Source organism: Pan troglodytes, chromosome 1 (assembly GCF_028858775.2).
Source record: "Pan troglodytes isolate AG18354 chromosome 1, NHGRI_mPanTro3-v2.0_pri, whole genome shotgun sequence".
NCBI classification, from domain to species: Eukaryota; Metazoa; Chordata; class Mammalia; order Primates; family Hominidae; genus Pan; species Pan troglodytes.
In genome coordinates, this window is record NC_072398.2 from 44,019,159 (window position 1) to 44,041,906 (window position 22,748).

Below are 22,748 nucleotides of genomic sequence, written 5' to 3' on the forward strand. Positions count from 1 at the left end.
GACAGGAAGTTATCCGCGTTTGAGTCAGAGCTGTGCAGTGGTCCTTTCTGCAGCTGCTCAAGCGGGAGAGGAGTCAGGGAGGAGGAGGAGGACATCTGACCCTTGCAGCTTACCGTCCAGTTGACGATGAGCTCTCCGGGGGCTCCACCTCCTCCGCTGAGTCCTGAGGGTGCCACCGAGGGGGCTGTCAAGCGCCAAGGGACACCGATATGGCTTGTTAATGAGCAAGGAAAAAATGAAAGCCCTGAGCCTGTGCCTGTAGAGCATCGTAAGATGGGAACCCCTTCAACTGGGCCCTGGGTTTGCCCCCCAGTGGTCCCTCTGAACATAGGCTTTGGAGTCAGGCAGTCCTGAAATCAAATCCCACCTCTGCCATTTACTAGCTGTGCTTCCCTGGGCAAGTTACTTAACCTTTCTGAGCCTCTGATTCTCTTCTCCATGAAGATAATCATGTTTCTCTCAGAGGCCATAATGAGAATGAAATTAGACAAGACGGTGGTTAGTATAGAGCAGATGATGCACACATGATCATTGTCCTCCTTACTCCATCAACTTAAACTAAATCACAGAGACCAACTCTCATTCGCTTTAAAATAAGGGGAATAAATAACCCAGAACTGCAGTTAATGCAAACAAACAAACAAACAAAACAAACTACTTTTGGGCTCCAGGGTGATATATTATCTATTTTTCTTTTTGTTGCAGATTTAATCTCCTAATTGTCTCTAGTATTAAACAAGGCTGATATTAAAACAGGAATTTATTTCATCAGCTCCTGCAGCTTGGCAGAAAGTAACTTGGCTGGGGGTCAAAATATTTCCGCAGAGAATCCAGCAGCTGGAGATTTTTCATTTGCTTCTGATGACAATAGTTTAGGACCGTGTAATTTGCAAGAGGTACTTAAACACATTGGCCATTTGATCCTGTGAGGTGGGTGTTATTATTGCCCTTTTCAGGGTGGAAAGACTGAGGCCCAGAGCAGTTAATCAACTTGCCTAAGGTCACACAGTTAATACATGGCACAGGTAGAATCTGAACTCAGCCCTTCTCATTTTAAAGCCCATTATGTTTCCTTTGCATCACAGCTGTCTTTGTGCTCCTCAGCTCCTGGGATACTATTAATAGAATAAAGGAGTCCCCTCATTTCTCCACATTTGACCCTCCAAGAAGTTCAGGATCAATCAAAGAAAGTGCTGCCTCTGGAATTTCTTACTCAGGAGAGGTACCAGCTAAAAATGTTGAGTGATTCTAGAAAAAGGGCCTGGAGAGTCAGTCTGGGGCATGTAGGAGAACATGTTTCAGGCAGACAAGAAGGTGGACCCTCACTACACATCCAGTGCAACAGGTCTGTAGAGGAGGTGAGGCAGGGTCCTTAATCTATGCTCCTGGTCCCAGGATCCCCGGGCTCTCATTCCAGGCCTTCCCCTGCGAATGGCTCGGAGATGGGCAGGAGCCTCTCAGCAGATGCTGACTGGAGCCTGTGCCTCCCCCACTCTCTCCTGGGTTCCTTTCTCCCCCTCCTTCCCCACTCAAGTTCTGACACCCACACGCTTTTTGCTGAGGGTTGTGGGCAGGTTATTCATTCCATCTGCTCCCAAAGAAACCATCTAAAGGCTTGGAGACACTGGCTGCTTCCCTAGCCCCCTGCACAGAACACACACACATCTTTCACATCAACTGATTTCCATTTTTTCTTTCTTTTCTTTTTTTTTTTTTTGAGATGGAGTCTCGCTCTGTCGCCCAGGCTGGAGTGCAGTGGTGCAATCTTGGCTCACTGCAACCTCCACCTCCCGGGTTCAAGCGATTCTCCTGCTTCAGCCTCCCGAGTAGCTGGGATTTACAGGTGTGTGTCACCACACCTGGCTAATTTTTGTATTTTTAGTAGAGACGGGGTTTCACCATGTTGGCCAGGCTGGTCTCAAACTTCTGACCTCAGGTGATCTGCCCGCCTCGGCCTCCCAAAGTGCTGGGATTACAGGCTTGAGCCACTGTGCCCAGCCAGCATTAACTGATTTCTGTAGTGCATACTCTTCCAGGAAGACATCTGTCTACCACCCCATGGTCCTGGGTTCAAGTCCAAGCTCTGTCAATGTGACTCTTCCTTTCTCCGAACTTTGGTTTTTCCACTTTTAAAAATTAAACTTAAAAAAATTATAGATGCACATGCAGTTGTAAGGTTGGCCAGTTTTTAAATGAGGAGTTTGGACTAGATGGTTTGTCCATGCAGTGGCCCTGGTCCCAACTTGGTGTTCTGTCCTCCTCTGTTTTGTGAGAGTCTGAACCCTGTGAGCAGGGTTGGAACTCAGCATAATTACGGCTGGCTTGGCATTCCCTATAAGTGGTGCCAGGGTCTCTGCCCTGATGATAGCTTTTTGGGACACACAGGACTCTCACCTGCTTCCCTGGTCCGGATTTTGCTGGAGGGCCCACTAGGCTCCCCAGTGCCCAGAATGTTGCTGGCTATGACCCGGAACTCATAGTCCATCCAGGGGGTGAGGCCCAGCACCTGTGCAGTCTCGGCATTGCCCTCGATGTTTGCAGGATCTGCAAGGCACCAGGGAGTCCATATTCCAGCATTCGCTTATTCATCTGGGTGCAGAGGGCAGGCACTGGCCTGAATCACCCCTTATCTACCCAGCCCTCACTTCGGTACTTGCCATATACTAAGCACTCAGTACCTTTTTCAGAAATGATTGAAAAACTACTCAATTTCCCTATCTTGGTGCCTCTGCCAATGCTGTGTGCACGCCTACGCCCCTATGTCCCCACGAATATTTTCATTGCTCCAGTAACAATCCTACCAATTCTTCAAGGGCATAGACCAAGCGCCTCCTCTTCTAACTCTTTCCCGACTCTCCTACTTTCTGTGTGACTGTCTTCCTGCCTGCCTGCATGCTCTCTGCTGGCAGAGGACAGATCTTGTCCCTTTTTGAAGCTCCAGGCTCAGCCCTGGCCCTCAGACCCCGATCCCCAAACCTTGACCCTTTCCACCTCCTACACCCAGTCGAGCCTTATCAGCACTGACCCAGGTGGGGCTCACACTTACTGGTCCGAACCTGCTTCCACTTCCCTGCAGGTGGAGTGCGAGCTTGCAGGGTGTACTTAGCGATGGGGCTGTGGTTGTCGAAGCCACGGCTCCAGCTGAGCTGGATGGTGGTGTCGCCAATGTCCCTCACCACCACACCTCCTGGGGGACCTGGCGGACCTGCACCAAGAGGTCAGAGCACAGTGGGTCAGAATTGGGCAGCTTCCAATTTGAGCCAACCTCCTCCCAGCCAGGCTTGAGCTGGTACAGTACCAAGACAGGGCAGCAGAGGGCGCAGTGAACACACACCCAGGCGGGAGGGTGGGCAAGGGGTGTGGGCAGTTGGGGCGGGTGCCAGTTGGAGGATGGAGGGGTGTGTCTCAAGGCTGGGGGAGCTCACAGAGGCTGTCACATGGAGAGGTGCATAGATCTCCCAGCACTAGGCTTTGAAAACTTCAGGGCTCAGTAAAGCACTCCTGTCTTGGGATGTGTTTAGGAGTGGATTTTTTAAACTTTGACTTTGGAAGAAAAATGTCCTGATCATTTAGGACCTGTGAAGAACCACAGGGTATATCCAGCTCACAGGAGTTCCGCCAGAAGCCCTTCCCCGCAGCTTTGAGGGAAGGGAGGGGAGATGGGGCGAGCAGGTCAGAACAGCCCAGCTGGGCTTTAAGGGAGTTGGGGTAGGGGTAGAGGTGGGAAACCCCTCACCTCGGACCAGGACTGTGGCCTCCTTGGACGCGCTGTCCACCACCGTCTGGGCCATGCATGTGTACTTCCCCCCATGGCGCAGCTGGGCATTCAGGATGGTCAGATCCCCAATGGTCTCCTTCTGCACACGGGGACAGTTAGGGGCAGCAGGTCAGACCACCGGCCCTGACCAGTGCAGCAGGCCATGAGACATGAGGCAGGGCTTGGGAGTCCCCTACTCCATGACATCCATGGACCCCACTGGATCTCAGTTTTCCTGTCTGTTCAATGGGAGGAATCACGACTCATCACTTAGAACCACTGGGGACTAAACAACAAAGTTTGTTTCAGGAGACAGTCAATGACTGTCCACATTAATAATATCATTTGCCCTAGGGGGCAGGCTAACAAGAACAGTAGTGGGAGTGTCTTGGTGGCTGCCCACAACTCCAGGTTTGTCCCTAACCCTCTCCTAAATGCATGGTCCCTGGGTGGAATCCAGGAAGGTCGGCTGTTCATCCAAGGATGAGCTTGCCATGTGTGGGCCTGAGGGAATGGGGACGCTTAGGCTATGGGTTTCTTAAAGGTGGGGATGGCTAAGGACATCTTGGGGCCCCTGTCTCTCTAGAAGGAGGGAGAAGCCATGGGGCTCTGGCCCTAGGTCTCACCACATTAGTTCTCCGGTAGTGCCCTCCAGGCTTATCAAAGTCGATGGGGAAGTCGTCCAGGGTCCAGGTGAAGGTGAGGTCCATGGTGGGGTCGTGGGAGGCATGGCACTGTAGGGTCAGGTTGTCACCCAAGTTGATGTCGGCACTTGAGGGGGCTAGAGTGATTTTGGTTGCATCTGCCAAGAAAAACAAGGCCCTTGGGTGGATGGGGGAGGAAATGGGCCCAGGCCGGGTCTGCAGGGCAGGCTGAGAGGCTCTGTCCTAAGGCCCAGCAAAGAGAAGAGGTGGTGTGACCCACAGGTCCCAACTGCCCAGGACTGCATGAGTGTGTGGCAGGCAGGGAGGCATGACCAGAGTCTCAGTGGTGGCCAGGGGGTGGTCCCAAGCAAAACTGAATCCTGGGGTGGCCTTGACACCAAACTAGGAGCAATGTGGACACAGGAGCAGGATGATGGGGAGGACAGTACCCTGAGGAGGCTGAGCCCCCGGCCTACCCACATGGCAGCCCTCACCTCGCACAGATAGGATTCCAGTGCTGTTGGCTTTGCCCATGAAGTTCTCAGCAAAGCAGGTGTATTTGCCTTCATCTGACCGGCTGATGTTTCTTATGATCAAGGTGCCATCTGGAGTTACAGTCACTCTGTGGCAAGGACAAGGCAGATGTGGCCAACTCAGGCATGGTTGTCCCTGGGGCTGGCCAACTCCTGTGACTGTTGTCACAGGAGGGGAATTGGCCTCCATGGAGAATGAGGAGGAGCAGGAACTGTGCAGGGTGGGGTGTGGGTGGTACCTGCTGCTGTTGACCAAAATCTCCGTGCCTTTGCTCCAGAGCACCACGGCCTTTGGAGCTGCCCGGGGCTGGCAGGGGATAACGATCTCTCCCCCGCGGGCCGCGGGGATCAGACGCCTCACGGGATTCAGCCTGAAGTCAGGGGCGAGTGCTAGAAGGAAAGGGGAGAGCCACAGAGAAAAGTACTGTCACCCTTGATTAAGACGTTACTTGGCGTGCCCTTTGAGGCCACGCCATGAGTGACTCCTATTAGCACCTCTTCCAGAATGCATCCAGAACAAAGCCCTTTTTTCTCTGGCCTAAGCTATCAAATCTCCTGCCTGGACTATTGACAACGCGCCCCGCTCCGCCCCTCACCACCACCCCTGCCACCCCACATCAGTCTTCCTGTTTCTGCACCTTCCTTCTACAATCTTTTCTCCACCCAGTTGGGAATGAACAGCTTTTTCAACTCACACTCAGTGAAGCCCGGCTCTTCACAAATAAGTCTCCACCTTTCCAATCGCATCTTGCTCCACTCTATCCCCCATTCATTATGTTCCAATCACCTAGCCTTTTTTTTTTCTCTCTCTCTCTTTTGAAGTTGTGAAGTCTTTTCCTGCCTCCAGAGCTTTGCACTTGCTGTAAATCTTGCCTGGAAATTCCCCAGATCTTCACGCGGCTGGCTTCTTAACATTCAGGTCACAGTCTAAATGAGACTTCCTCAGAGAGGACTTCTCTGACCACCCCACCTAACAGGCCCATCTCACGCCCATCACTCTACTGGGTTTTCTTTTCTTTCTTTCTTTCTTTCTTTTTCTTTTCTTTTCTTTCTTCTTCTTTTTTTTTTTTTTAAAGATAAGTCTTGCTGTGTTGCCCAGGCTGGAGTGCAATGGCACAATCTCAGCTCACTGCAGCCTCTGCCTCCAGGGCTCAAGTGATTCTCCTGCCTCAGCCTCCTGTGTAGCTGGGACTACACGTGTGTGCTACCATGCCTGGCTAAATTTTGTGTTTTTCATAGACATGGGGTTTCACCATGTTGCCCAGGCTGGTCTCGAACTCCTGAGCTTGAGGAGATCCACTCACCCCTGCCTTCCAAAGTGCTGGGATTACACAGGCATGAGCCACTGCACCCTGCCTGGATTTTCTTTATACTATATTTGATGGCTAGCTGAAATTATTTAATTGTTTGATTTGGGGTTTATTTGTCCCTTTCCCTCTACTGGATTGTAAGCTACTTAAAGGCGGAGACCGTATCTTTTATATTCATCCCCTGTGCAGTGTTGAGTAAGTAGTGGTTGAATGGATGAAGGAACGAATGAATGCTTCTTAGCAAAGCTTCACTAAAACCTGATGTGGTGGGTATCACTGTGTCCATTTTATGGATGAGGAAACTGAGGCTCAGTGAGCTCAAGTCACACAACTAAATATTAGCACTGGCTCACATTTCCCGGGCACCTGCTGTATGGTGGGCAGGCCCTTTATGCTGTACCTCTTTCATCTCACTTGTTCCATACAGCAGCCCAGGAGGGCAGGACTATTATTGCCTATATTTTATAATCAAGAAACTGAAACACAGAAACACTAAGTAACTTGCCAAAGCTCACATAGCTGAAAGGGTTGGGTTACACAAATCTGATTGATTTGGTTTCTGTTTTTTTCACTCACTGCAGCAAACATTTACTGTGTGCCAGACATGGAACAAGTCAGAGACCCTGCCCTCTGGCAGCTGTCAACCCTGTGTCTCATTTCCTTTCTTAAATCTCTGAGTTCTCCTACTTAGAAACTGTTGGAAAACCAAGGAAAATGGCCACAGGGTATATGCATGTGTGTTTGGAAACACCTAAACTCAGAGCTCTGAAAGCCACCATATGCATGTCCTTGGGATGTCCCCTGCCTCCCTGGGCCCCTTACCTTGCACGGCTAGCTCGGCGCTGGCGTAGATGGTACCATGCTTATTCTCTGCCACACACTGGTACATGCCCGAGTCCTCCAGGCTCAGCTTGGAGAACCGCAGGTCCCCGGCCAACACCTCCACCCGGTTCTGTGCAGAAGAGCCCAGAGCTCAGGGGGATCAGGACCACGGGAGCCACAGGGAGGAGGGGTTGGCAGGGGTGGGAGCAGTGGAGACTCTAGGCTGATAATCCCTAGAGGATATGGCTCATATGTCCAGTCCTACCTCAGGGCTGCCTGGAACCTCAGGATGCAGATTACCCAGGCCTCCCCAAAGCTGGAAGGGTGAGGTGACCCAGTCAGGACCACATCACTTCTTTTGTGGCTGAACTGTGCCTGGATCCAGGCCTAGCCTGTGACAGTGGGACTGGGATGGGAAGAAGTCCTTAGGTCGTCCTAGGACCACCCTGTGACACCCTAATTAGCCCAGAGGGGCTACTAGTGGTGCAGGGGAAGTTCTGGGCGGGGGAGGGAACCAAGTGAGCAGAGGACAGTTGTGATGTGTGGGGGGAAGCCCCATGTCTCCTACCTGGGAGGCCAGAGGCTCCCCGTTCCGCAGCCAGCGCACTGTAGGCCGGGGCTTGCCGGCGGCTGCACAGCCCCAACGCAGGTTGGAGCCAATGTCAGCCTCTGTGTCCGAGATCACTTTTAGCCACTCAGGCTGAGCTGTGGGAGCCCGGAAAAGAAAACCTGGTATGAGCTAGGAGGAGCTTCCAGCTCATTAAAAGGAACAGAAAATCAGGGCAGCAGTACCTGTGCCAGACAGCAGAGGGCGCCATGAGCATTCTGAGATGGAGAGGACAAAGAGGAGGGGGCAGGAAGAAGGAGGCACAAGAAAGCTGGCACTCTGTGGTTGTGCCAGTGGCTGCTTTTGCAACTTAAATCATTCTGGAGCCTCCTGTGTGCTTTCTGCACCCCTGACTGAAGCTCTGAGGTGACCACAGCACTAGCCTCCTCTGGTCCCAGACTCAGTGCAGTCCTAGGGCAAGCAGGCTCATGCAGGGGGCCTCCCAGTCTCCTCCCTGACTTTTGGGTCTGTTTCCTTGGGGACAAGGGTGAAGGCGGGAAGGGGGGTCGGGAGGGGCGGAGAAGGTGTCCCTGGCTCTGTACCCTGCACGATGATGCGGCCCTGCACGGTGTCTCGGCCCTTGGAGTTCTCCGCCTCACACTCGTAGGTGCCCTCATCCTCAAAGCTGACGCTGGGGATCTGCAGAGTGGGCTCAGCTGTGGTCCACTGCGGGGACAGGGAGCCGTCCACTTTGCGCCACTTGATCCGGGGGACAGGGCTGGCAGGAGAGACAAAGCCAGAGGGTGTGGGCTGAGCTGGGCCTACCCCTCCAGTGCCCGCAGCTCCTCATACCCAGACTCTCAGGCCCTCCTGAGATGCTGGGCCTGGGAGGAACAGAGGGAGAAAGGGTGCTTTCTGGCTGATCCTCACTCTCCTCTCCCAGGTAGGCTCGGAGCACACGCAGGGAAGGGGCAAGAGGCAGGGCTGCTCTACCCATCCCCCCTGCAACAACCCTGTAGCCAGTGAAGCTGGGCTTCTGCGGGGTCTGCACCCTGAAGCTGGCCTGCCCTCTCCCGCACTGGTCACCATGCCTCTGGGTCTGCCCTCCGCCACAGTGGCCTGTGACCTGGGTCTTTACGGGTTCTCTTTTCCGTTGCCTCTACAGGGCAGGCCTTGCCCCTACTTTGAAAGGGACTTTAGTTAGTAGTAATCTGTGCACTAAAACGGACTGAGGTATCAGTTTTAATGGGTTAATATATTCCCCTTCCACATGCTTTTCTTTTTTTTCTTTTTTTTGAGACGGAGTCTCGCTCTGTCACCTAGGCTGGAGTGCAGTGGGGCAATCTCGGCTCACTGCAAGCTCTGCCTCCCGGGTTCACACCATTCTCCTGCCTCAGCCTCCCGAGCAGCTGGGACTACAGGCACCTGCCACCACACCTGGCTAGTTTTTTTTGTATTTTTAGTAGAGACTGGATTTCACCGTGCTAGCCAGGATGGTCTCGATCTCCTGACCTCATGATCTTCCCACCTCAGCCTCCCAAAGTGCTGGGATTACAGACATGAACCACCGCACCTGGCCCCCCTTCCACATGCTTTTCATGTGGATTTTCTGGAAGCCCAAAACTTCCCACAAGGCAGAGATTCTCCCAGGTAACCATAGGAGATAGTTGAGGGAGGAGGGGGCCAAAGTACAAATCACATTCTTTCTTTCATACTACAAACATTTATTGAGCACCTGCTATTTGCTTAGCCCTGTTCTAGAGAATCCTTCTTCTAGGAGTACGAGAAAGAGAACACTTTCTGCTGCTATTCTCAAATAGATCACTGTTAACATTCACGGAACACTTAACTAAATTCCAGGCACTGTTCTAAGTATCTCACATATATGAACTGATTTAATCCTCATGACAACCCTATGAGGTAGGTACTATTATCACCACCATAAAGAAACTGAGGCACAGAGAGGTTAGGCAGTTTACCCAAGGTCTGCGAGTGGCAGAGCTGGGATCTGAATGAGACAGACAGGGTTGGAGTCTGTACACTGTGCTGCCTGCCTCCAGCCCTGGGTGTTACTCAAGCTGTCTGAGCCTGCCATGCACTGCTGGAAGACCAAGTGATCCTGGCCATGGAAGGCCCCTGGCATATGCGATGCCTCACCCACAGAGTTACTGTCCAGTGAGTGGTGGTCGATACCCACTGTGTGCCCAGTACTTTGCTAGACCCTGTGAGGGACACCAAGATAAGAGCCCTGACTCTGCCTGCCCTCACCCTGGGGTCACCTGTGCCCCCGAGAGACCGTGCCCTGCTTCCCCTCCCTCTTCACACTCACTTCCCAAAGGCGAAGCACTCCAGGGTGACCTGCTGCCCCACCAGTGCATAGGTCTCTGCTGGGAACCGGGCCTTGATGCTGGGTGCAAAGAGCCGGGTATCTGGGGAGAGAGGGTTTTACAAATCAGATGCAGATGACTCCAGGTCAGGTGCTCCCGTGCATGGGATCTCAGCACCTTTCAGAGCCAACTCTGTCTAGGCAGCTGTGTGGAATCTCCTTGAGGCCTGGGGCAAGGGCCTCAGGATTTGAAGCAGGAGGATCTGGGGGTCCAGGGCCTGGAATCAGTGCCCTGCAAGCTGATCTTCCAATCTCCAAAGGAAAAACCCTTTTCCCAATGCCCGCTGACTCTTCCAGTTCCCTCCCTCCAGCCACGCCTGGCCAAGCCTGACCTTCAGCAGCCAGGTTGAGCTGAGCAAACTTGCTGAAGACGCTCTTGGTGGAGAAGTCCATGTGGCTGGTGGCCAAACAGGAGTAGTTGCCCAGGTCTGAGGCATTGGTTCGGGCAATGTACAGGTTCCCTGTGGTCTGGGACACGAAGTGACGCCCGTCCGTCGGGATGAAGTTGGGGAACTCGTTGAGGAGCCAGCGGTAGGACAAGCCTAGGATGTGAGGAGTTTGAGGAAACCAGGGGGTGCTGGGCTAACAGGGCCACTCTGGGTGGGACCCCAGCATGCTGGTGCGGTTCTGCAAGCCCTGTCCTGACAGCCACCATGCTCTGAACTGGGGCTAAGGGGAGACCTAGAGGGAAGAAGCGACTTTATTCCTGCCCTCAGGGAGCGCTAAGTCTGCCAGGGATCGCAGCCCTCAGGGGCCACCCAGTTTGAAGGCGGAAGCAGGGCACAACGATGGAAAATGACAGACCTATAAAGGAAACACAGATCATTTAAAGTTAGGGTCCCAGGGATGGGTGCTTCTAAGGGTCATTTCCAGGGGTCTCCTTTTATTCCATCCTTCCTCTGCCAAGCATCTGGAAGCCCTTCCTGTGCCCTTTCTAACCCTGGCCCCAGGTCTGGACTCACCTGGGTAGTGGGCAGGTGGGTTACAGGGCAACATCACCCCCCAGCCTTCATGAGTTTTCACTGGGTCTCGCTCCTCCTTGGAGAATTCCTGCAGAACTGGAGGCAGAGACCAGGGGCTCAGGCACTGTCCTCCTGGCCTGCGAGCCCCTCCCCGACTCATCCTTCACGGAGAAGCAGCAGTTCACTAAGGCATGTCATGTGAGGTCAGGAAGGCCCGGCTTGAGGGTGTCACTTATCCTTTCTCAGTAATTTCTCCTAGCCCCCCTCCCCCTCCCCCAAAGTGTCTTGGTTCCCCGCGGGTCTCACAGCCAAAGCGGAGGATGGCCTCCCTGCTGACGACGGTGCCCACTGGGTTGGAGGCCAGGCACTGGTAGACCCCGGCATCCTGTGCCTTGGTGGGGTTCATGATGACCAGGTTGCCCCCCACCAGCTGGTGACGGGAACCTGGCTCCAGCTTCATCTCGGTACCATTCATCTTCCACCTGCAGCAGGGGACAGAGGAAGGGGACCTCTGAGTCCTGCCTGGTGGCAGGGCTGATGAGAGGGAAAGTTCAACGGCTGCCCAGGGCCTCCCAGCACCCACTGCAGAGGCCTTACCGATAGGTGGCTGGAGGGCTGGCCCGGGCGCGGCATGCCAGCAACACCTGCTCCTCCGTGGACTCCTCTGGGAATAGCACACTGAGGGGCTGGTCTTCAAAGACAGGCCCGAAGGTGGTTTGGGATCCCAGGGCTGAACTCCAAGCTGCAGGTGATGACACCACCAGATGCCTCAGAGCCTTGGCCTGGCTGGAGCCTGGCCTCTTGGGCTGTGCTGTCCAGTAAAACTTTCTCTGATGATGGGAATGTCCCATTTTCTGCACTGTTCAATGTGGTAACCACTAGCCACGTAGGGCTATTGAGCACTTGACATGTGGCTATTGCGACTGAAGAACGACATTTTACATTTTATATTACTTAATTAATTTAAATTTGAATTTAAATAGGCTGGGCAGGCCCCATCTGGCCATACTAGTTCAATCAATCACCCATCCTACACTTAGGTATTGAGCACCTGCTCTATACCCAGCACTGGGCTAGAGACTGGCTTGTAAAGATGATTAAGACACAGTCCCTCTTCTTCAAGGGGCTTGCGGTCCAAGGAGGGAGACAGGAAATTGACAGTGCAAGGTAGCAAATGCCATAAAGTTCAAGATGCTGGGGCCTCAGAATGGAAGCAGTTCTACCTCCCAGGCGGCTTTCAAGGGACCCTTACAGAAGAACTGATCTGTGGGGTGTGAGGTGCATGAGACATCGCCAGCCACAAACATGCAGAGAGGATGTGTGTCCCTGGAGCCTAATACCCTTACTGGGGCAGTGTGGACCAACGAGGCCTGGGCCTGGGGACTAGGCTGGCCCTCTACTAGCTGTGGGACCTTGGGAAAGTTATAGAACTCTTCTGAGCCTCAGTATCTTCACCTGTGAAATGAAAAGAATATGAGTTCACCTCCCAGGGTCTGCATGAGGATTCAGCCAGACAAACCCTTGGAAGGTGGCGGGCACGGAGAGTGTGCTCAGCAGATGTCTGCTGGAGCCACGTGTGGGGTGGGGACTTGGAGGAGAAGGATTGCCTTATGGTGGGTGGAGGGTGGGCAGTTTGCTTTGGTGGCAGTTTTATACAATTCCAGTATCACAATTCAAGAAATGTCCAGAAAAGGGAGTGACTTGCCCATGGTCACCCAGCAAGTCTGTGGCACAGACAGATCAATTTCTCCTGAGCTTGGTGGACCAATGAGCACCACACAGGCAAATGGGGCAGACTCCTCTCTCTTCATGCATCATTGTCCTGCTGCAGGGCAGGGCAGGGGATGAAGAGCCACAGATTGGCCGGACATCACACCTGCCCTTCGACAGGGCTGGGGTGGGCTCTCTGCTGACTGGTGGGGCCAGTCCGTTTTGCTTCTGCGGTGTCAGGTGGGAGCCAGGCTATCCCTAATTGGCTTCTACCTCTTAACGCAGCTGATTTCAGGCCTTCCTTGGTGGGTCATGGGGAAAGGGATCCCCATTAACCAATTAGTTCCTTTCCCAGCGCATCCAGCCATCAGTCCTCTTCCAGGGGTAGGGGGTGGCCCCATGCTGCAGCTGAGGCCCAGCCTTGGCCCCCTGGGAGTGAGGGCAGCTGCTAAGCAGCTCTCAGAATGAGGTAGGAGGCAGGGCTCCCAGGAATGGCCCGGTGCAGGAATCCCTCGTGCCATTCTCCCTCACTGCCGCCCCAGGCCTCAGAGGCGGAGGCGGCGGGCGGTGACGGCATCATCTCAGCTGGAAAGTCCAGCTTAATCCCAAGTTAATGATGGTGGTGTACGGTAGGAATCCTGCCCCAGCTGGCACTGCTGGGAGGGGAGGCAAAGGAGGCGCTGGGAGGCAGCCGGGCTGCTGGGAACCACCTAGTACAATAGCAGCTTCCAGGAACGCTGGGTGATGGGGTGGCTGAGTGGGCTCAGGGCATGTTGATACATTCAGACTCTTTCTTCCCGAGAAACCTTTCTCCTCTGCTCTCAGCTGTCCACTCACCCAAATATTCACATACACACCCCTTCGCATCTCTCACCTACACACATTTTCTTATATGCACGCTCATGTCATACACACATTCGTACATATGCACCTCCCTAAGCTGCTCAAATGGCAAGATACACACATTTACACACACATCCATTCCCGCCCAACACACAGCTATAGATGGCCATGGAGACTTTTATATATAATCCATGCATTCATAATAATAAAAGTAGGTGCTATAGACAGACTGCTTACTATTTATCCCATACCATGCTCCATATTTCCTTCTCATAACCTCTTTACAAGATAGGTATTGCCATTTTCTTATTTTCCTGACATGGAAACTGACAGTTAGAAAGCTTCAATAACTTGCCCCAGATCCCACAGCGAGAAGGAGCAGATCTGGGGGGTTGGACCTTGGCCAGGCTGACCCCACCACAAGCATTCTTAACCCCAGTGTCCCTGACTCTTGACCTCTGTTTCCCATCAGAACCACCAGAGGCCCTGCTCCATCTCACAGATAAGGAGTCAGAATCTCTTGGAGTGAGGCTCAGGAGACCAAGTCTTAGAAAATGCCCCTGGGCATTCTGCAGGCAGGCTGGGATATGAGAGCTGGTCACACTGTGCTGTGAGACTTTCTGGACACATTCATTATCCCCAGCGTAGTACCACCTCCATGCAGACACCTCACTCATACCTCCAGCCTCTCAGCCATCCATATCCACAGACACCCTCACACACCCACACTTGCCTCTTCAGCTACATACACACCCACCCACACATGAGCCTTCCCGTGTGTGTGCTTACACATGCACATGCAAAAACACACTCTCTGCCCGTAATCCCAGCACTTTGAGAGGCGGAGGCAGGAGGATCACCTGAGCTCGAGAGTTCGAGACCAGCCTGGCCAACATGGTGAAACCCCGTCTCTACTAAAAATACAAAAATTAGCCGAGCATGGTGGCAAGTGTCTGTAATCCCAGCTACTCGGGAGGTTGAGGCAGGAGAATTGCTTGAACCCAGGAGTCAGAGGTTGCAGAGGGCCAAGATCACACCACTGCACTCCAGCCTGGGCAACAGAGTAAGACTCCATCTCAAAAACAAAAACAAAACCCCCAAACAACAACAACAACAACAACAACAACAAAACACACTCTCCCAGGTGAGGCCAGCCCTTCCTTATTCTTGTTCCTCATCCTCTCTGATTCTTTTCTGATGCCCTGTCCTGGTAACTTTTCCCCCAAACACAGGCATCAGAAACCTTGCAGAGGAACGGAGTTAAAGAGATGAGAAGGTGGAGAGGGATCCTTGATACCCCTCCTTGCACTGGAGTGCCAGGAATCCACAGCTATATCCCGAGGACAGGGCAGCAAGAAAAGCCCAGAGCTGAGGCATCTTCCTGGGAGGGGCGGGGGCCAGCGATGGGATTTGCCACTCCTGACTCTCTCTGGAGCTCTGGGAGGTGGCAGACCAGATCCCAGCCCCTTGGCCATTGGCTTCGTGTGTCTCTGGGTCTAAGGACCTTGGATGCTGTCCATACCCCTTTCCTCAGAAGGTGTGGATCCAGCACTGAGGTGTCCCTGAGGGAGCGGATGCTAGAAGCCCAGGCGCCTCCCCTCTGCTCCGTCTGGGGTGCGCATCTCCTGCTCTGTGCAGTGGAGGCTCCCCATCCCTGTAGCTCTTCCCAGTCTGGTGGACCCTTGGACAGGTAGCGAGGCCTGGGGGGCTGGGTGGCTCCCCCCACACTCTGAGTCAGCCCTGTTTCCCAGCAGCCTCACTGACTGAGCTGCAGGACTGGGAAGCAGTGAGGACAGAATGAGAACGTCTGAAAATATGCCAGTGGAGTCCCTCCCTCGTGAGACAAAGGACCTGAAATGCACCGGCTGCAGCCTTGCAGGGGGTGTGGGGTAGGGGAGGTGGAGTCTGAGGTGCTTAGAACTCCAGGACCATGGAGAGTCCCACAGAGATGTTTAAGGAGAAAAGAAGCATCTATTGATCTGGGCTGAGGGTCAGGGCAGAGGCCAAGCAGTGGGTCCAGCAGACCCCTTAGAGCAGGAGGCGGCTGGGGACCTCCCTCCTGCCCTAGGACAGGCCAGCGGCCCGGCTCCTCTGGCCTGACATGCTCTCCAGAGTCCAGCTGGCCTGTGGCTCTCGGCCTGCCCTCTTCACCCTCTCCTTCCCCTCCTGCCAGCCTTCCTCTGCCTCTCCTCCAAGCTGGAAGCTCCCCTGGGAGGAGAACCTGAGCTCCCTCGTCTGCCGCATCTCTTCCCAGATCCTGTTCTATGCTCGGTCCATTTGCTGGGATGCAGCGTTGCCTTAAGAAACCCTTCCAGGGTTTAGTGGGATTGACCGCTGTCTGCTCATGTCAGGGGACTACAGAGCCCTGTCTGGGAGAACGTCCTGCAATGATGGAAATGTTCTATGCTGTGTGCTATCCAATATGGCTACTGAATGTTCAAAATGTGGCTAGTGCACCTGAGGAAATTATTTTTAAAATGGAATTGAATCTGAGTTGTAGCAGTCCCATGTGGCTATTATCTTCCATATTGGACAGTGCAGCCTTTGAGGCTACAACTCCGGGTGATATTGTGGAGATCTGGCGTGCCATCATCTTGCTGTGTGACCTAGGGTAAGCCACTCACCCTCTCTGGGTCATTCTTCCTTCATCTATAATACGGCAAAGACATATTCCCTCTCCTCCTAAACTCAAAGGAAGGTAAGATCTACAAATGGGAAATTTTAGCAAGGAAATGGCCTCAGAAATCTAGCTGCTCCCACAATGCAGAGCCAATGATTTCTGTAATTGTCACCCAAATCATAGCAAGGATATAACACTATAATCATGCCTGCTAGGCTTCAAAGCCCAGATGAGCCCTCTTACCTGAAGAGGAGACAAGGGCCACAGCAGCTACCAGCAGCAGGTGTGGCTTCCTCCTGGTGGCTGTCCCCATGGTGGATGTCCGGGCAGAGGTGGGGATCGGAGGAGAAGAGCCTCAGCTCAGCTTGGGGACAGCCCAGCTGGAGGCTGAGAAGGACCTGGGGAGGCAGACAGAAAGGAGGGCTCTGAGCCGAGGAGCGCCCCTCCCAGCTCCAGGCACATCTGGGTCCGTAAAGCTTTTACCTCGGCCTGGGGAGCTGCCGGAATTGCCCAAGCACTAATTCTCCCCAGGGCCCCAGAGGAAGGGGCTTGGCTATTACCAAGAAGCTCTTCCTGGGGTTGAGTGCCTCCTACTGGTCCCCTGGGAGTCTGGCTCAGCCCTGTACCCCCACCTGCCCCCATTCCAGCCAGCGGGGTGCCGCTTAGGAAGTGAAAGCAGTGATTAATTGGGAGGTAAGAACCCACCTGCCGTCTCGCCCGTCAGCTCTTGAGGCGAGGCCGGAAGAGAACAGGACTCGTGCATGGGTTGGAAGTCAGTAACATCTTCCTCTGGCAGGTGGGCTCAGGGCTGACTTTCCCCCTGCCCCTTCCCCTCAGCTGTCTGGGTGGGGGCTAGTAAGCCCCTCTGGGAGCTGCCTTAAGTCTCCCAGTCTTGTTTTCCTAGCAGTGAGGAGGGGTCTCACTGATTTGTCCACACCCTCTTGCCAGTGGAGTCATGACCTTGGCCTCATTAGCAATGCCCCCAACCAGATGGGTGAAGGGGCCCAGCAGGCTTTCTGGGTCGAAAGAGTTAATGCATCTCCCAGAGGAGCCTCCTTCTTGCACAGAGATGAGCTGAGGCTTGGTTCAATCATTGAGCTCTGGAGAAGAACCTGTTCCCTGTAGCTGCTGAGAGCAAGTCAGACGCCTGTCCCATCAGTCTCAGAGATGGGGCCTTCTCTTGGGAGGGCGGGGGCAGAGCCAGCCTCCCCGTTCACTCCCAGTCCCTGGGAGGACTTTCCTAGTTCAGAGGGGAGTGTGGAATGTCAGGGGCCTGCTTTCCAGTTATTGGTTATCAGAGTGAACCTGGGTCACTGGGCTCAGAGCCTCCACAGGGGCCAGCGAGCCCGGCTGCAGATTCTGCTGCTCTGCTCTGCCTGCCCTCTTTGCGGAAACTTAAGAGCAGTGGGAGGGGGTCAGGGCTTGGGGAGAGAGCCTGGCTGGGGGCCCTTTCACCAACTGCCTGCAAGACCCGTCCCATCTCTGGATCTCAGTGTTCTGGCTCTGGTGATGCTCCCAGAATGCAGAGTGGCCAAGGGCTTGGGAATGCTGTCCCCTGGATGTGGAGAAAGAAGGCTGCAGAGGACCTAAGATTGCCTCTCAGGCCTGTGCAGGGGCTGAAGGCCAGTGCAAGCTCAGGATCTGCCCTGTCTCACATCACACTCTATTTTCTCAGGAAGAGAGCTCCCAAACCCTTTCAACCCTCCACATTTGACCACTCCACAACCTTTTCCTGCCTCTTTCACAGCCACAGTTGGCACCCAAAGGAGCCTGGGGGGAGAGAAGGGAGAGTTGTCCCCAGGGCCTGTCAGGAAGGATATGGCCAAGGAAGCCGAGAAGCTGGGTGTTTTGCGGGGGGTGGGGGGCGTTGGAGCAGATGGCACTCCCTCCTCCACCCCGACTGCAGCCTCATATCCACTTCCCATTGACAGGCAGGGTGCCCAGGTGCCACTTCTCCCAAAATACCTGCCCCTCCCTGTCCTTGCCACTCTCAGTTCGACTTGAACTCAAGACATTCTGCACTTGCAACCCCTCCGACATTCCCCCAGCACATCCATCTTCACTCTCCTGTAATGCCCTTCCTAGGCAAGGCAGTCTCTCCTGCAAGGCCCTGTCCATGTCTCATCCCTGCCGGGAAGGGCCTAAGATGCCCCTGTCTACGCAAAAAATTCAGTTCACTCTGTTCTTGACTACAGCTTTGGTACCCTGCCTGTAGAACTGTGTCCATCTCCATTAGAAGGTTCTGAGCTGCCCAGGGGAGAGATTGTGTTGTGTTCATCTTGGTATTACCTATGCCTAGCAAAGTACCTGGCACATCATAGTTGTTCCTTGTATGTTGCATTTAACTGGTCAAGAACAACTGTGATTATATGCCTCCAGGAGCCAGTGAACACATGCGTGGGCACACATGATGGGGCTCATGCAGATGCTCCTTGACTTACGATGGGGTTACATCCCGATAAACCCACTGAAAGTTGGAAATATCGTTAAGTTGAAAATCTATTTAATACACCTCATCTACTGAACATCATAGCTTAGCCTAGCCCACCTTAAATGTACTCAGAAGGCCGGGCACCGTGGCTCACGCCTGTAATCCCCGCAGTTTGGGAGGCCGAGGCGGGTGGATCACCTGAGGTCAGGAGTTCGAGATCAGCCTGGCCAACATGGTGAAACCCCATCTCTACTAAAAATACAAAAATTTGCTGGGCATGGTGGCAGGTGCCTGTAATCCCAGGTACTCGGGAGGCTGAGGCATGAGAATCACTTGAACTCGGGAGATGGAAGTTGCAGTGAGCCAACATCATGCCATTGCACTGCAGCCTGGGCAACAAGAGCAAAATTCCATTTCAAAAAAAAAAATGTACTCAGAACACTTACATTCACCTGCAGTTGGGCAAAGTCACCAAATACAAAGCCTATTTTATAATAATGTGTTAAATATCTCATGTAATGTATTGAATACTGTACTGAAAGTGAAAAACAGAATAGTTGTTGGATACTCGAAGTATGGTTTCCATTGAATGTGTATTGCTTTTGCACCATTGTAAATTTGAAAAATGGTAAGTCAAGCCACTATAAGTCAGGGACAGTCTGTATATACTTGATAGGGTTGACAGGTCTTCCGTGCTTCCTGGGGGCAGCCCCAAGACAAACTCTCTCTCTCTCTCTCTGTCACACACACACACACACACACACACACACACTCAGAGCTCTAGGGTCAGCAGGGTATCTGGTCAGGGGAAATCACAGACATATGTCCCTGGATGCTATACAAATGCAGGGAGTTATCCTCAGAACAGAGAGGTGTCGGGACCTTCCAGGGTTTGAATCTGATAAACAGGAGTTGTTAATATTGACTTCATCTCTGAACAGCTTCGTGAGCTTGGATAGGTTAATGCCCCTTGTGAAGCCTCAGTTTTCTCATGTGCAAAGTGGAGATTGTAACATGCACTTTACAGAGTTCTTTGGAGGGTTCCATGAGGTGCTAGAGTGCCCTGCAGTGGTTTTCAAACTGCTGTGAAGTCTTGGGGCTGTTTGGACCTGTCTCAAGGCCACCATGGGAGGCTAGGGAGAGAGCATGGGGCTCCAGACTCCTTCCCCACTCCAGCCAGAGCAGCTCCACTTGTATCTGCTTTATATGCAAGACTTTCCTATGAAGTTCCCTTTAAACAAAGGGCTCCATGGCTCCAAAAAGTTGGAAAATCACCCCGTTGGCACTGGTGTGCTGCGTCCTGATGCCTGGCACAGAGAAGGTGCTCAATCATCGTTTGCTCCCTGCTCTTTGCCAGCCTGTCAGGCCCAGGAGCTCACTGGGGGCAGGGTGCTGGCCTGGGGAGGAGCCTGGGCTCCAGGCACTTGTACTGAATGTGCCAGAGCAAGGCAGAGACAGACAACCAGGGGCTGGAGACTCCGGGATAGCCTCTGAGCAGATTCCTACCCGGAGTCCCTAGCTCCCACAGCAGTGCTGGTGACAGCTGGGTGTGTCTGCGTGTCTGTGTCTCAGTGTGCATGGATGTAATGCTTGTGGGTATCTGTCTGTTGTGTCTATATGTCCCTGTGTATATGTGTGATATACATATATGTATATATGTGTATATGTATGTATGTATGTGTCTATGTGTCTGTGTATGATGATGTCCGGTCTTTGTGTGTATGTCTGTGTGTGTGTGTGTGTGTGTGTGTGTGTGTCGGGTGTGAGGACTCAGCCCCTTGCCTTGTTTCCCTGAAACCCACCAGGAGGTTTGCATCATAGATCCTTCGCCTCCACCTCCAGTAGTCAGAATTGTCTGTTATCTCTATTACCATAAGTAATTATCATGGGTAATCACGAATAATCCGGCCCAGGGATCCTGGGTATCCTCTAGGGATCAAGACGTACAGCCTTAGAGGAGACTGCAGGGGAGGGGCTGGGATCCAGGAGCACCTGGGGTTGCCCTGGGGGAGCACCACAGACCCATCAGCCTGATCAGATGTATATTGAGCTCCATTGTGTGCCACAGCCTTGGGTGAAAACACACACACACACACACACACACACACACACACGCAGAGTCTGGGCTAAAGGCTGGAGCTCCTTGCCTCCCTAAAGGTGAGGCAGTTGGCGTCCAGTCTTGCCCTGCATTCATTTCCATCACAGTGTTTATTGACCATGTGCCAGGCATTGTGCTAAGCACAGGGGAGACAGTAATAAAGTTACTGCCTCTACAGAGCTCCCCGACCGCCCGAGTGCAGCCTAGAATGCGCTCATGAGTTCACCGATCAGTCATCTCCCCATACCATCTGCCCTATTATGCGTTCTAGAATGCCCAGGATGGAGGAGGCCTTTTTGTCAGGAGCAAGGCTGGAGTGGAGCTATGCCAGGCCCAGAGCTGGCCCTGCGAACCCTGAGCCAGCCAAGCCTCGCCCAGGCCAGCTGCCCTGGTGCAGGGGTGCAGGCACAGACTGGCACAGGCAAGCACAGGCTGTCATCAGCAGGGGCTGGTCCTGCGAGGCACCAGCACATGGGGGAGTGGACCACTGGGGGGTTCAGGGGCACCAGGGGGAGCTGGCTGAATTGTCGGGCCCAGGAAACAAAGGGCCTGGGGGACAGCTGGGGGACAGAAGGCTGTGAGTGGGGCTCCAACACACGACAGGGTTTTCTGGGATAAGGCCCCCTGCATGGAGCCAGTCAGAAAATAAAAGGTACACCCTCCACCCCAGAGTTCTCCCTACTGGGATGCCCAGCTCCTGGCCCTGAATCTGTCTCCCCTTCTCCCCGGTAATGGAGATTGGAGAGCGATGAGAGATTTGGCAACTTCCGATGGATGGTGGTAGCAAAGGGGAGTTCAGAGCCCAGCTGTGGGCAGAGACTAAGTGATTTATTATCAGCCTACAAAGTACTCGAGGAGCCCTTCAGGCCCCCGCTTGACCTCTATCCTATAAAACAGCACACTGGTTAACAGGGCAGGCCATTGGGTCAACCTGCCTGCTGCTGTCTAGCTAGTATAACCCTAATAAAACTAACTAGTATAACCCTGGTTATCACAGTCATTACTTAACCTCTCCCAGCCTCACTCTCCCATCTGCAAGAATGGGATGAGAAGGGTAGGACCCGCCCCATGGGACTGCTGTGAGGTCAGCACCATCACAGGCTCATAGTGAGTGCTCAGGAAAGATCAGATCTTAGAACTGAGAAATCTCACAGCCGTGTGTCCGCAGCCACAGTGCCTGTCTGGCTTACTTCTATACAGTCACAACGTCCAGGCGGCACTCATATGTATTTAGGAGACTGACAAACCCACAATCTCCTGGGCAGATGCCTCCCTTCTCTTACGCCTCAAAGGTGCAATGGTCATAGGTAAGCACTAGCACAGCACCCCAGACTAGGGCACAAGGACACAGCCCCCATGACAGAGTTATACCTGGTACAATGTGCTCAGGGGGTCACGCGGCCAGGACAGGCACTCCCAAGCAGGTACTCCTTCTCAACCGCCCTCACCTCCTGCCTGGTGGGAACTAAGATCAGTACCTTTTCCTTTGCCTAAGACAAGAATTGCCTCCTGGGACAGCACCATCATCCTCCAGGAAGGTCTGAACCATCCCCATGCCCCTCTGGTCAGTACAGGGCTCTGTGGTGGCGTGGGTGGGGGCTGCTAGGATCTCAGTGGGCCAGGCCAGGCAGCAGCTGGCAGGGGTGGGGTGAAGGATTGTGACTGAGGGGTCTCTGTGTACCCTGAGCTGGAGACATCCTTAGGGCAGAAATGGGGACATAGGGACCTCCTCAGCCCCAGTGGGGACCAGGGGTGTCGTGCAGCCCCGTCCTTCCTTAGTCCCCTCTGTGAGCTGCTCAGCTCTCTCTGCAGGCTCTTTGTGATTGCAGCTGCTTCCCCGAGGCCCAGCCCTGGTGCTGACGTGCCCTCTGGGGAGAGCTGTGGCTCCCAGGCTCATGGATTTGTTTGATCTTCTAGCATTGGGCAGGGGGGAGTCTGGCCCTTGATCTGAGCCTAGAGTCTTTGCCCCTGCAAGAGAGACCTACTCTAACAGAGAGACCCTTTAAAGTAGGGAGTGGACAGAAGAAGAGAGGCTTCCATCCTCCTGGGAAGCTCAGGATCAGAAGCCAGCCACCCCCAGACCTT

General features: G+C 53.6%; 1 protein-coding gene across 2 annotated transcripts in view; it reads right to left on the minus strand.

The window, feature by feature from the left end:
* CNTN2 (contactin 2) overlaps positions 1 to 22,748 on the minus strand; it is a 34,713-nt gene that overhangs the window by 8,353 nt on the left and 3,612 nt on the right. For both annotated transcript variants that reach the window (XR_001711979.4, XM_016937093.4), the window contains exons 2-17: positions 16,378 to 16,532; positions 11,559 to 11,703; positions 11,268 to 11,443; positions 10,962 to 11,057; positions 10,332 to 10,541; positions 9,943 to 10,042; positions 8,216 to 8,391; positions 7,635 to 7,771; positions 7,067 to 7,196; positions 5,174 to 5,324; positions 4,896 to 5,023; positions 4,384 to 4,559; positions 3,737 to 3,857; positions 3,047 to 3,205; positions 2,395 to 2,544; positions 114 to 184 (exon numbers count right to left, since the gene is read on the minus strand). Coding sequence is in view for 1 of the 2 variants with exons in the window: in XM_016937093.4 (XP_016792582.1) it covers positions 114 to 184; positions 2,395 to 2,544; positions 3,047 to 3,205; positions 3,737 to 3,857; positions 4,384 to 4,559; positions 4,896 to 5,023; positions 5,174 to 5,324; positions 7,067 to 7,196; positions 7,635 to 7,771; positions 8,216 to 8,391; positions 9,943 to 10,042; positions 10,332 to 10,541; positions 10,962 to 11,057; positions 11,268 to 11,443; positions 11,559 to 11,703; positions 16,378 to 16,447 (2,196 nt within the window). In the remaining variant the exon portion in view is untranslated. The remainder of the gene's footprint in view (positions 1 to 113; positions 185 to 2,394; positions 2,545 to 3,046; positions 3,206 to 3,736; positions 3,858 to 4,383; positions 4,560 to 4,895; positions 5,024 to 5,173; positions 5,325 to 7,066; positions 7,197 to 7,634; positions 7,772 to 8,215; positions 8,392 to 9,942; positions 10,043 to 10,331; positions 10,542 to 10,961; positions 11,058 to 11,267; positions 11,444 to 11,558; positions 11,704 to 16,377; positions 16,533 to 22,748) is intronic.